Source organism: Spermophilus citellus (assembly GCF_964194105.1).
Source record: "Spermophilus citellus genome assembly, chromosome: 6".
NCBI classification, from domain to species: domain Eukaryota; kingdom Metazoa; phylum Chordata; class Mammalia; order Rodentia; family Sciuridae; genus Spermophilus; species Spermophilus citellus.
The window spans coordinates 32,134,628-32,147,445 of NC_138187.1; the positions used below are offsets into that span (position 1 = coordinate 32,134,628).

The window sequence follows — 12,818 nt, forward strand, 5'->3', positions numbered from 1 at the left end:
GAATAATTATGTTTTCACTTAGTTTATTTAAAAATTCTTTTTTCTTTTATTTTTAATTTGTTCCAATTAGTTATACATGACAGTGGAATGCATTTTGACACATTGTACACAAGTGGAGCACAAGATGTCCTTCCTCTGGTTGTACATGGTACAGACTCATACCAGTAAAATTCTTAAGCCTCAAAACAAAAAGACAAATGCTTCAGGTAATTGTGGGCAAAAGACATGGATAGATATTTCTTCAAAAGAGTGAATCTGACTTATCTTTCCTATATACATAGATGAATACCTCATAGTGAATCTCCACATCATGTACATCCACAAGCCTGGGATCCTAATTAGAATAAGGTATGCTTTATGCTTTTATAAACATATCATGCATAACTAAAAAGAATAAATAAAAAAGTGATTAACATTGTTCAGTATCAGTAACCAACAGGAAAATGCAAATCAAAACCACATAAGATGCCATCTCGCATCCACTACAATGTCTAAAATAAGAGATGGAAACATGAAGTGTTAGGAAATAAATGAAGTAATTGGAACTTTCATACATTTTTGGAAAGAATATTAAATGATACAGCTATTATGTAAAACACTGACAGAAGTACTTTGTAAGGCAGCAATTTCACTCCTGAGTATACACTCAGATTAAATTGAAAACTAGGAAAAAAAATGGAAAACTAGAGTTCACAAACAAGTTTCACATTAATGTTCATAACGGCATCAATCACAATAGCCAAAAGGTGTAAATAACACAAATGTCCATCAACTGATGAAAGGATAACTAAATTGTGGTATATCTATAGAAGGGAATATTATATGGCCATAAACATGAAGTACTGATATATATTTCACTTGGAAACAGAATGCTTAATGATATCACTTTGCATCACAAAAGACCACATATTACATGTCTCCATGTTATAATGTATACATCATATGCAAAGCTAAAGAGATAGAAAATAGAGTAGTGTTTGTTTAGGGTAAATAATTTTGAAAGCTGACAGTTAAAAGATAATGAGTTTTCTGAGTTTTGACAATGGTGATGGCTGCATGTATCATTTAACATGTGAAAAATTATGGAATTTTACATTTTAAGGAATCATATAGTATGTAAATAATATCTTAATGAAGTTGTTATTTTAAAAGAAACGGTAATCCACATACTATTTATAAGAAAAATTGGAAGGAGGACATCTGAACCAAGGATGTTCTTGTTTTTTTTCACAAATGGATCTTGTGGATTGTTGAGGGAATTGATATTAACTCCAAAGGATGTGCTAACGATCACGTCCATGTTGTAGCTCCCCAAAATTCTGAGTAGAGAAAGAAATGTAAAATTTTAATCTGCACTGCTTTACTCTCCTACTACACATGCTGGAAGAAGTGCGACCAGCACATTCACACACTGTCAGAAATATCTGTTGATCAAATGACTAGTCCATGCTCCTATCAAATGTCATGAGGCAGCTGCCCCTGTGCCAGGGGAGTTAGGGACACTAGGGTAGTGAGCTCAAGGAGTTCAGTCACAGAGAGACAGACACCCATGATCAGACAAATTACATCAGTGAGTGGAGTGTAGATGATAAAAGATGATTAAGTACAGAGCTTCAGCAGGACCAGGGTGTTATAATTGACTCCTGGTAGGGGATCCAAGATAGGTGACCTTGACCTAGGCCCTGCCTAAGCACAGTCTGTGCCAAGAGCTGATTTCTCTCTAACACATCACATAACAGCAACACCCTGTTCTGAGAGGCAGAAACATTGTCCCCCCTTCTCTGAACCCACTGCTACAGCTTCTGAGAGGTCCTGCACTCCAAGACCCAAGGTGGCCCCAAGGGCAGAATCTCATAAAAGGGAATGAGTAAGAATATCCTCAGTTAAAACATTAAAAATCTCCTCAAAATGTACTTGGATAGTCTCACAACTTGGTGAACATATTCTCTCAGATTTCCCAAGACAGTATCAGTGGTTGTTCATGGGTCAAAATAACCCATTTATACAACAAATGATATGGTAGTTGTAATATGTATCCTTTCAGGACCTTATCTCCGTTGAAACTGGAGGAAGAAGTGGTGGAAATATTTCATATTTTGTATTTTGTTGATATTCTCAGTACAACCATGAAGAGATTTGTTGTTCCGTAGCCTGCATTGTATCTTTCTTTTTTAAAAATTTTTTAAATAATTTTTTTAGTTGGACAGCATGACTTTATTTTATCAGTTTATTTTTATGTGGTGCTGAGGATAGAACTCAGTGCCTTACACATGCTGGGCAAGTGCTCTGCCACTGAGCTACAATCCTAGCCCTGCATTGTATCTTTCTATCCCTGCTCAATAGGTACCACAAACTTCCCATAACCAACATTCCCTATGCTCCACCCTCAACTTCTGTGTGATCACATTCTTCGTTGGAAAACGAGTTTTGACTTACATAATATCCACATTGACGATCAAGCAGATAAACTAATTCTGTTTTTGCACACAGATGTCCCAGCACCCTGCCTCATCCTGGGAGCCTCTCCTTCTTGGGTGGCCCATTGTGGTTGTGACAGCTCACACTTGCTTTTGTCTGGTCACGGAGTAGGTCAACAGTGGTAATTTCAGTTCCCTGGCAGGCTGCTGGAAGGTCTTAAAACAGCTCAGAACCCCAGGGCTGCCTGCTACTTACTCTCTCACAGTGACAGGCTCGCCTTTCTTCACTTCCTGGCTCAGGTACTTCACCAATGCCTCTCCATATTGGTTAATGATGGGGATCATCTAAGCACAAACACAACTCCACCCACAGTTAGAGGAGAATCGAGTCCCCGAGGCTCTGGTTTTCCCAGGATTATAAAGTATGAGATATTTATAATGAATCAAAAAGTATCTCTTCTAGGACATAAAGACCAAAGGTCATTTAAATTTGTCATTAGTTCTTTTTATTTATTCATATAATAAGTTTCATTTTGACATAATTATAAAAGCATGGAAAATAATTTTGCACTTCTCCAATTGCTTGACATGTTGAACATTTTTTCTTATATTCATTGGTCATTTTTGTATTTCTTCTTTTGAGAATGGTCTGCTCAGTTCTTTTGCCCATTTATTGATTGAGTTATTTGGTTTTTTGGTGTTGAAATCATTGAGTTATTTTTATATCATGAATATTAACACTGTAAATTAAGTTCAGGGGACAAAGATTTTATAGCCTTCTAAAGGTTCTCTGTTTATGCTTTCAATTATTTCTTCTGATGTGAAAGGTTATTAGATTAGAGAAAAATTGATGACAAGCAAATTATTAAGTTCTTACAAATGCTTAAGATGCAAGAGACAGCTGGGGGTATATCAGTGGAGACTCAGCCCTGCGTGCTCTTTCCACTCAACCATATGGCCTTTATGGGCCATGCCAGTTAGGCAGGATGATGTGGCCAGCTCTGCAGTTTTGAGGACTTGATGAGAGAAGATGAAGAGGGAGGAAGAGGCAAAGCCATCTCCCACTTGCTTATAGAACACAAGAACTATAATAATACCTCTGGAACTGCTTTCACCAAGCATTATTAAGAAAATGGATGCTGAAATTAGCTGATTTTATCTTATCAGATTATGAAGTACACAAGGTCATGGGAACACAGTGGTTTAAAATGTACTCGACATGCATTCATCAAAGTCAGTAGAATGAGGTAGGCAGAGAAATCCCTGTGTACACTTGCATTGAAAACTCCTAATTGACAGTTAAAAACAAATGAAATCTCCAAGACTTCACACTTGCAGAGAAAGTTAAAATAAAAGAAAGCAGAGATCATATCATTTCCTAATCTGTTCATCTCTCTCTCATCTTTTCTTTTAAATGTACATAATAACCCTCAAATTTATATAAAGGTCACTTTTAATAAAGTGATAAACTTGAAAGGAGATAAAGCTAGGCATGGTGCACATTTTAGAAAGGTCTGACTTAATACCTCCTATGTAGTTTTAAAGGCTCCTAATGAAGAAAAAATGGAAAAGGGGATAGAGGCTGGGCACTGGAGAGAAGGTGAGGCCAAGAGTTTTTGGGTCATCAGAGACTGAGAAAAGTCAGAAGTATGACATTCTTGGCCATGAACCTTGACACTTGGTGAAATATGGGACCCCTGGCAGGAGGAGGAGCCCCTAAGAGCTTTATGATAATTAATTCCTAGTAATAGCTCTGGGATGGCATTGTCCTCTTGCCCTGGAGTGCCCCATCCAACAAGTCTACCCAAGGGAAGTTTCCAAAATACTCACCCCCACATTTTCCCATACTTTTCATGACATTGGATGTCATACTGCCAAAAACCCTGGGTGGAGAAAGAAGAGAATTTATATTGTTATTTTGAAAATATTGAACCCTGCTTCTAATTGAGGAACCAATTATTCCAATCCCTTGAAATCAGACTGGAATATGGTCCATCACTGGCAGTTAGAGGGAAGCTCTTATTCTAAGACATCCAAAGGCAAAGAAGAGGAAAATAAATGGGATAATAGAAAAGGGAATTTAGAGACCATCTTGAATTTTCTTGAAGTATTGTACATATTGAAGAAATTATCCTTTTTTTAGACAAGGTATTGCTATGTTTCCTATAATGACCTTGAATTTGTGATTCTCCTGCCTCAGCCTCCAGAGTGGTTGGTACTACAGGTGTGTGCCATTGTTTGGCCAGTTGTCCTGGAGTATGAGTGTGAAGCAACCTGGCTTTCTGTATCATTTTCTCATGCGCATGGACTGTTTCTGAAATCCTGCCAACTTTGACTCATTCCCTCCACCTGGATGTGAAAAAAACCAAAGCTGAGAGAAAGTGAGTGTGTTTCCCAGGGACATTCGCAAGCACACTTCACTCATTTTTTTCCCCAGATCTTTTTCATTTCTCTCATGAATCTCCCTAGAATACTGGGGAAATTAGGAAGTTCAAGGCCCCAGTCACCCCTAAGTTGACCAAGTTGATGTGATTAGTTTAGCAGGCTTTTTCACTACTGTGACCCTGACAAGAACCATGTAGAAAACTAAGATTTACTGGGCCCACAGTTTCAGAGGTCTCAGTTCATACATCGCTTCCTCTGCTGCTGTGGTCTGTGGTGAGGCAGAATAACATGGCAGAAGAGTGTGAAGGAATAAAGCAGCTCAGGACATGGCACCAGGAAGCAGACAGAAACTCCACTAGCCAGGGACAAAATGATGCCCTGAAGCCAGGCCCCCAGTGACCCACCTCTTCCACCAACACCCTACCTGCTTACAGTTGCCCCCAGTTAATCCTTACTGAGGAACTCCAACTCACAGTGAGAGAAAGTGAGCACATTCGCTCCTTCCCAACTCCATTTAGAGAGCCCCCCTTACCCCAAAGTCATCATGATGAGCTAAGAGAAGTTGAGACTTCATGCCCCAATTCTTAGGTTTATACTCAATACACATTCCCAGACTTGAGTGCTCCTGCAAGGTCCAGCCTGGCATTCTGCCAGGGCATTTCATTTGCATGTCTCTTTGGTATGTTGGCCCTTCCTTAATGTAGTATTTCCCAGTCTAAAAAGGGTGTGTGTGTGATATTTTGATGTTATTTTGATGAAGAGATTTTGCTTAACACTGTCTATTCGATCACAGAAGGGCCCACTGAGAGCCTCTGGTGACATTTTTCTTACAACTTGGTCATAAAACTTTTGGGCTTTTCCTTCTTTCTCTGCAATGCTCCCAGTTCAGCATCCAGCCCTTCTTTAAAATTGACTTCATATGTATCCTTGGAAGCAGTAATAATATCCTGTTGAATGGCAAATGTACCATTTTGAAACAATGAGACTTCCCTCTACCTCACACAAATGTGAGCCATGTTGAGTGTCACCCAAGTCTGTTGTCAGACAATCTGGTTGCCTTGAACCAGAGGGAAGACTGAGTTCCCTATGTACTCTGAATGCTACAGCGAGGAATGAGTGACTGAGGAATAATCTCCAGGCCATTCTCCCTCTCATTGATTCTGTTCCTCCAACTGTGATGCTCAGATGGTTGCGCAGAGCCAGGCATGCTCATGTCCACCAAGGTGGCCAGTCACAGCACAGTTTGTTTATTGCCCCCATGCATCAACTCCCTTTGTATGAAAACCCACAAAGGCTGGTGCTCCTTTGGCCTGGCTGGCCAGCAGCTCAGATGTGTCATACTCACAGCCCCATGCCAGAGTGTTCTATGTCATACAACCCCTGTCCCACCATCCCAAAAGATGAGAGAAATACAGAAAAAAGAAATGGTGTACAAGAGAGTCCTGGCAGCTATTTTAACCGTGAAACAGCTAGTTCTGCAAAAGTGGCCACATAGTGGCAGAAGAGAAAACTGTGGCAAGGACAAATGGCCCAGCATGCTCTGTAATTCCTCTCATCTACATGGAGGGGGACCCTCCAAGTTCAGGAACTGTCCTGTTGACTGAGAAGAAAATATAAAATAAGAACCCATAATGTGTTCCAGACAGTTGCAATAAGAACTTGCTGCTGCTTTTTAGAGGAGAATGTTTAAGGCAGTGTAGTTTTCATATATTCTGTACAAATAGTGCCATTAAATACAATAAATTCAATTACATAAATTCATTAGAAAATGTCATCAGAGAGGATTATGTTAACACAACACCCTGAATTAGTACTTTTCTTTTAGAGACTCAAAGCCAGATCTCTATTTTCCTTTTTTATGCTATTGTGATTCATTATTCTTAAGAGTGAAATTGGGACAGAAGTCACACATGGCCTGTGTGGAATCTCTCCTACCCACACATCAAAATATCCTCTTTCCTTCTGTTTCATGATGCCAGCATCCCATTAAGAGCAATTTCCCTACTAGATGGTATAGATTCATGCTTTCATGCTGGAGTGTAGAGGGAAAGAAAAAAGAAAAGCCCAGTTGGGTTTGGGGTGTTTGTCAGGTTGCTAGTAGATTTTTATATGGGGGTAAATAAGTCTCTTTATGATGCTAATCTCCCAGAGAAAGGAAAGATAATACAAAAGGCAAGAATAAAATTTCTTAAAATTTCTGTCAGTTTTTTCTGTTCTAGACACTCAAGATTTAGATGTAAAAAAGGTCTATGAAATTCAGGGTGGAAGAATTGAGTTTTAGGATGGAGTGATGTGTTAGGAAAGGTTCACAGGAAAGAGGGAATTGTTCAGTCAGCCTCCCAGGGAGTCTGAGGGGCTATGGTGCATTGTACAAATGGTTCTACAGCCAGGAGGGTGCAGAAATCACCATATTAACAGGTATAGTCCTCCAGAATGTCTTTTTCCAGAAAGCCTAGAAGATGAAGAGACAAAATCCAAGCAAACTGGTTTTCCCCAGAATTCTCAAAGCTTGAAAGGGTGAGGGGTTCCCACTGCATGTGATAAGAACTTACCCATTAGCTGTATATGGTGAATTCTGGTTCATCACTCTAGGTGCAAACTCAGAGCCAATCAGATTATTCCTGGGAACCCACCTCACCATAAATCCCTAAACCCACAGGAATATAGATTTCAGGACAGGGAGGAGCTCAAGCAGTCTGCCTAAGATCAATAGAAAATTCTTAAGTGTTTATAGCAATTTCAATTCCATCATCTATTTTGATCTTCCAAATAGTTAAGGAAAACAGGAACCTGATTAGGCCACCAACTCCAGGCTTCTGGAGGAGAAAAGGCTGGACAGTGACTCACAGATAGAGAAGCATAAGGCTGATAGCCAGGAGGACCCAGGTCTCTACAGAAGAATTCAGGGTCAAGTTCTTCACCACGTTCCTTCATCAGTTTTGAATTCTGTATCTTTCTTTCAGCTATATGGGCTGCCCTTTGCAGAACTGTGCCTGCACAGTGTCCCTTCTGTGACAAGCTATGATTCAGTGAGGCCAGTTTTGTGCTGGGGAAGGAGGTGAGGCCAGGAATGAATCCAGTGGGAAAGCCACCTTTGCATCTCCTGGAATTAGAGGGGTCAAGTGTCTTCTTTGCAGTTGGCAAAGAATCATGCACTCTCCTACTTTGACCTTTGTTTGAAAACAGGGACTTAAAGATGCTGCCTTTGGTAAAGACAAGGACTCTGGGGCCTGCAGCTGTACAATGAGTAACTAAAAGCAGGATAAAGCTTGGCATTCTGCCTTCATTCCCTTTACTAAATATTTGTGACTGCTCAGCTCTGCACATAAACATGTTAATAATTTAAGGCGTGCTCAGATAAAAACTAGCAATAGATTACAAATTTATCTAATCTACCTTATCCAGCTTGAAGATTGAGGCAAGATTGAAGGGGCATTCAACTATCAGCTTTTTAAAAAATATTCTTTTTAGTTGTAGATGAACAAAACACCTTTGTTTAATTTATTTATTTTTATGCAGTGCTGAGGGTCAGACCCAGTGCCTCACACATGCCAGTCAAGTGATCTACCACTGAGCCACAACCCCAGCCCCTCAAGTGTAAGCTTTTACAGTATATTGTTTCAGAACCCCAGGGTGGTTCCCAGATGTCTTCAGTCATTGTTCATTCCCTTCCAGGAAAGTCAGAGCCTTTTAGACAGATAAACAAAAGGAGTTTATTCCCTTAACAGGAGCAATCATCTCATGGGACCACACTGCCTCTTTTAAGATTCCAGGTCTGGTAGATAAACATCCAGAACACTAAATAAAATTTATTCCTTTCAAGGGATAAGGACTTCTCAGGAGCCACCTAACAGTGCTAGAAGTGAGACAGTTTGGACAAGACTGCTTAACAATGCATATCTCTTCCCCACTGTCCCGATTCTGTTTTTATTTAAACCTTTGGGTCATGCCAGCACCTGAAAGACATGACTTAAAACATGGATCCCCTTGTCTTTCTGGTGTGGCTGAAGTTCTTTTCTTGATTTTTGTGATTACTCTTTGGACTTTGGGGGGTGTGGTGAGTGGCAAGACCTGTATTTTGTATCTGGCATGGGACTCCTGTAATTCTTTCAATTCTTATTTTGTGGAAAATCAAGAAATCACTGTGTAATCAATAGTGCCAAAGGTTATGTGATATTATGAGAAACTCAAGTGAAGCCACTGGCATTAATCTCCTGCTGCTGTATTTTTGTTTTTGTTGTTGTTATAGGTGGACACAATATCATTATTTTATTTTTCTGTGGTGCTGAGGATCAAACCCAGTGTCTCATGCATGGTAGGTGAGCATTCTATCTCTGAGCACAACCCCAATCCCACACCTGTGTATTTTCAAAACATGAGAACTTTGTCAACACAAGCTCCATCCATATATCTTTGCCCACACAGGTTCCTCTGCCTAGAATATTTTTGTGCCTCATAAAAGACTCCTGCTGAGCCTCCAAAATCCAGCTCTCATAGCACCTATTTTGATAGAGTCTTTCCTTAATAATCTCAAAGAGTAGGACAATTTATTCCTTGCCTATAATCCTCAAGACTCTATAGGCTGAGGTAGGAGGATCATGAGTTCAAAACTAGTGCCAAAACTCAATGATACCATGAGCATCTTAGCTAAAACCTGTATCAATAAATATATATCATATAACATATAATATATAATATATATGTGGAACGTAGTAGAAAGAATTGGTAATTACCCTATGTGCATATATAGTTACATGACTGGTGTATGTCTACATCATGTACAACCAGAAGGATGAGAAGTTGTACTCCATTTTTGTATAATGTTTCAAAATGCATTCTTCTGTCATGTATAAATAATTAGAACAAATAGTAAAGTGCCGGGGATGTGGCTCGGTGGTTAAGAACCTCTGGATTCAGTCCCCTGTACCAAAACAAATAAATAATTACGTAAATGAATAAAGGCTACACCATTAGGAGTTGAAGATGGACTACAAATACGTTTCTTGCTTTCCAGAATCAACAAGGGAGATAGGATGGGAGTATGAATTCTAAGCTAGAGATATAGTAATAACTACCTCAGTAAAGTGTTACAAATTTTGTACTTCAAAAATGGCAGGACACTATGAATATACTTTTCCAGCAATGGGAAAATTCACAGTGGGTTAACTTTATCCATCTTATTATTTAATTTAAATTTCTGAAAAAGCTCCATGTATTCACTGATTGTGATGATCAAAAGATTGAGTTTTGACTCTCACTGATTTAGTACTCTATATCCCCTTAAATGGGCATAGAGGCTTCAGATAAACTTCTATAAGGATATGTTTATTGATTTTCTCATTATAAAACTTATCACAGCATATTTTAAGTAAGACATCATATATCAATGTCACTACAAAAGCCACCACAACCACCCTCATTTTCATTAAAAATTGTTGACAAATTTGGTAATAATTATTTATTATCTTATCAGAGCTCAGGAGGAGCTGCCAGGACTAACTGGCAGTGAGAGGAGAGAGCCCATTAGACCCAGAAAGGGTGAGTATTCACATCTGGCACTGAGATGGGCACCTCCTTTCCATCACAAAATCATAATACTCTGCACAGACCCTGAGCAAGCTCAGCAAAGGTCCAGCATCTCTTATCATTCATCAATTGAGGAATATAGAGTCTATCTTCATTTTGAGTTTTCTTCACAAAATACATTTTTGTTCTCTGATGTTGTGGGTCCCAGGCTCTGAGAACAACAATGCACAAATCCTTAGGGAAGTTCAGGCTCCACTTATTGTCCCATCTCTGCATACAGCCTTCAGAATAATGGGATTTTTAGGTTGAAGAAGTCCTTGATCGGCTAATTTCAGGGGAATCTGTAACATATAGATAAGCATTTGGAGAAGCAATGAATGAAACACCAGGAACCAAAGCAACAAAAAGTAGAGAAGACACATTATGCCCAGTGATGCTCCACAAACATAAAACTACTTTTAATGTCATGTACTTTGAATTCGTCCTACTCATTCTCTAAGGTGTGTCATGATTGGATAGTAAAATTATTCATTTATCTGAAAATTTATTTCATAAACATTTATCCTGTACAAGGCCTGAGACAGGGAGGTTCTATAAGATCTGGTGAGGAGAGCTTCACTCAAACATCAGAACCCTGTGGTCACCACACCTCATGACTATGCACAGGGTCTCTCCAAGAGACTTGGAGCTGAATTTACACTGTGCTCAAGTTCACCATCCACACACTTTGGTCTTCATAAAGCCATAAACTTAGAGCCCCCATAGTGATGAACTCTAAAAATCTCAAAGATGGTGCAAAAGTGACTCACTGGATTATAAATCTAAGAATTTAATGATGAATAAGCATATATTTTTCTGTGACTAGGCCCCTCTGTTTGGAAAAACATCTTGAAATAAAACATTATTTATATGAAAATCTACTGACCTGGGTTTCCTTACAAGGTTGGAAGGAGAAGTTCTGCATTACTTTGACAAGAGCAAGTTTCATGTTCATGAGAGCAAACCTCATGCCAATGCAGTTTCGAGGGCCATTTCCAAAGGGCATGTATATGTACGGATCAATGTTGTCCTTGTTTTTCTTACTGAACCTGGTTCCACAATAGATGACAAGTCAACAAAACATTAAAACCACAACAGTTACTTGTTTCAGTTTCTGCCTTAGACACCCCAAGCAATGGTGTAAAAGATGATTTCTGGGCTGGTCATTGAAATCCAGCTGTGGTTTTGCTATGAGAATCGTTAAGCTATGGAGTTTTTCCACCTTTCTCCCCCTTAGCCTATAGGAGTTTTTCCATCTTTTTCCCCCTTAGTCTATAGGATCTTTCAGTCTTTTTGAGATGAGATAAATGCTGTTTCAAAGGAAATCATGGTAAATTGAGACAGTAAAGGAAACAAAACACACATAAAATATAAGGAGTTTAAGAGTGAATACATAAAATGAAATAAGATAGTGGTTATGTAGGTTATGGCACATGCTATAAAATTGAAAACACAGACACACACACACACACACACACACACACACACACACACACATGCATACACACAGAGTCATGGTGCCATATCTGAGGAGAAATAGTTTTAGCATCGGAATAAACAAAATCCTGGGTGATCAAGTCTCTTATAAAAATAATGGGGAAATACTTGTATAACCTATGCACATCCTGAAATATATTTTAAATCATCTCTGGATTGCTTATAATAACTAATAATATTAAATACTATGTAAATACTTATTGTATTAGACTGTTTAGGGGAAACTGACAAGAAAAAAGTTTATTTAATAAGTTGAAATTATTGATGCAAAAACCATACATACAGGCTGAGCACAGTGGCACACACCTGTAATCCCAGTGACTTGGGAGGCGGAGACAGTAGGATCCCAAGTTCAAAGCCAGCTTCAGCAATTTAGCGAGGCACTAAACAACTCAAAACCTGTCTCTAATAAAATACAAAATAGGGATACGGATGTGGCTCAGTGGTCGACTGCCCATGAGTTCAATTACTGGTACCACCCCAAAAATCATACATGCAGAGGTTGAATGCATATATTATCAAGTGCTAACAAAAATCAAATAAAATATGATACAATCTAGTTTTGCAAAAATATCTATATATGCATAGAAATATGTTTAGGAGAACATGATCATATTATTAATTCATGATTATTTAAAGAATTTAACAAACTAAAAAGTTTCTTCTCAGCAAAAGAAACAATTTGTGAGGTGAATAAAGAGCCTACAGCTTGGGAGCACATTTTTACCCCTCACACGTTAGATAGAACATCAATCTCTAGGGTATATAAAGAACTCAAAAGCGAAGCACCAAAAAAACAAATAACCTAATCAATAAATTGGACAAGAACCTTAACAGACACTTCTCAGAAGAGGATATACAGTCAATCAACAAATATATGAGAAATGCTCATCATCTCTAGCAATTAGAGAAATGCAAAGCAAAACTACTCTAAGATATCATCTCACTCCAGTC

At 38.8% G+C, this 12,818-nt stretch overlaps 1 protein-coding gene across 1 annotated transcript in view; it reads right to left on the bottom strand.

The window, feature by feature from the left end:
• Positions 1-12,818, bottom strand: part of LOC308650638 (cytochrome P450 3A9-like) — a gene marked incomplete at both ends in the record, with an annotated part of 162,639 nt that overhangs the window by 119,802 nt on the left and 30,019 nt on the right. Inside the window, 2 exons of the mRNA XM_081296820.1 lie at positions 10,151-10,669; positions 11,254-11,416. Coding sequence (XP_081152946.1) covers positions 10,574-10,669; positions 11,254-11,416 — 259 coding nt within the window. Of the gene's footprint in view, positions 10,670-11,253; positions 11,417-12,818 lie in introns of the transcript that reaches the window.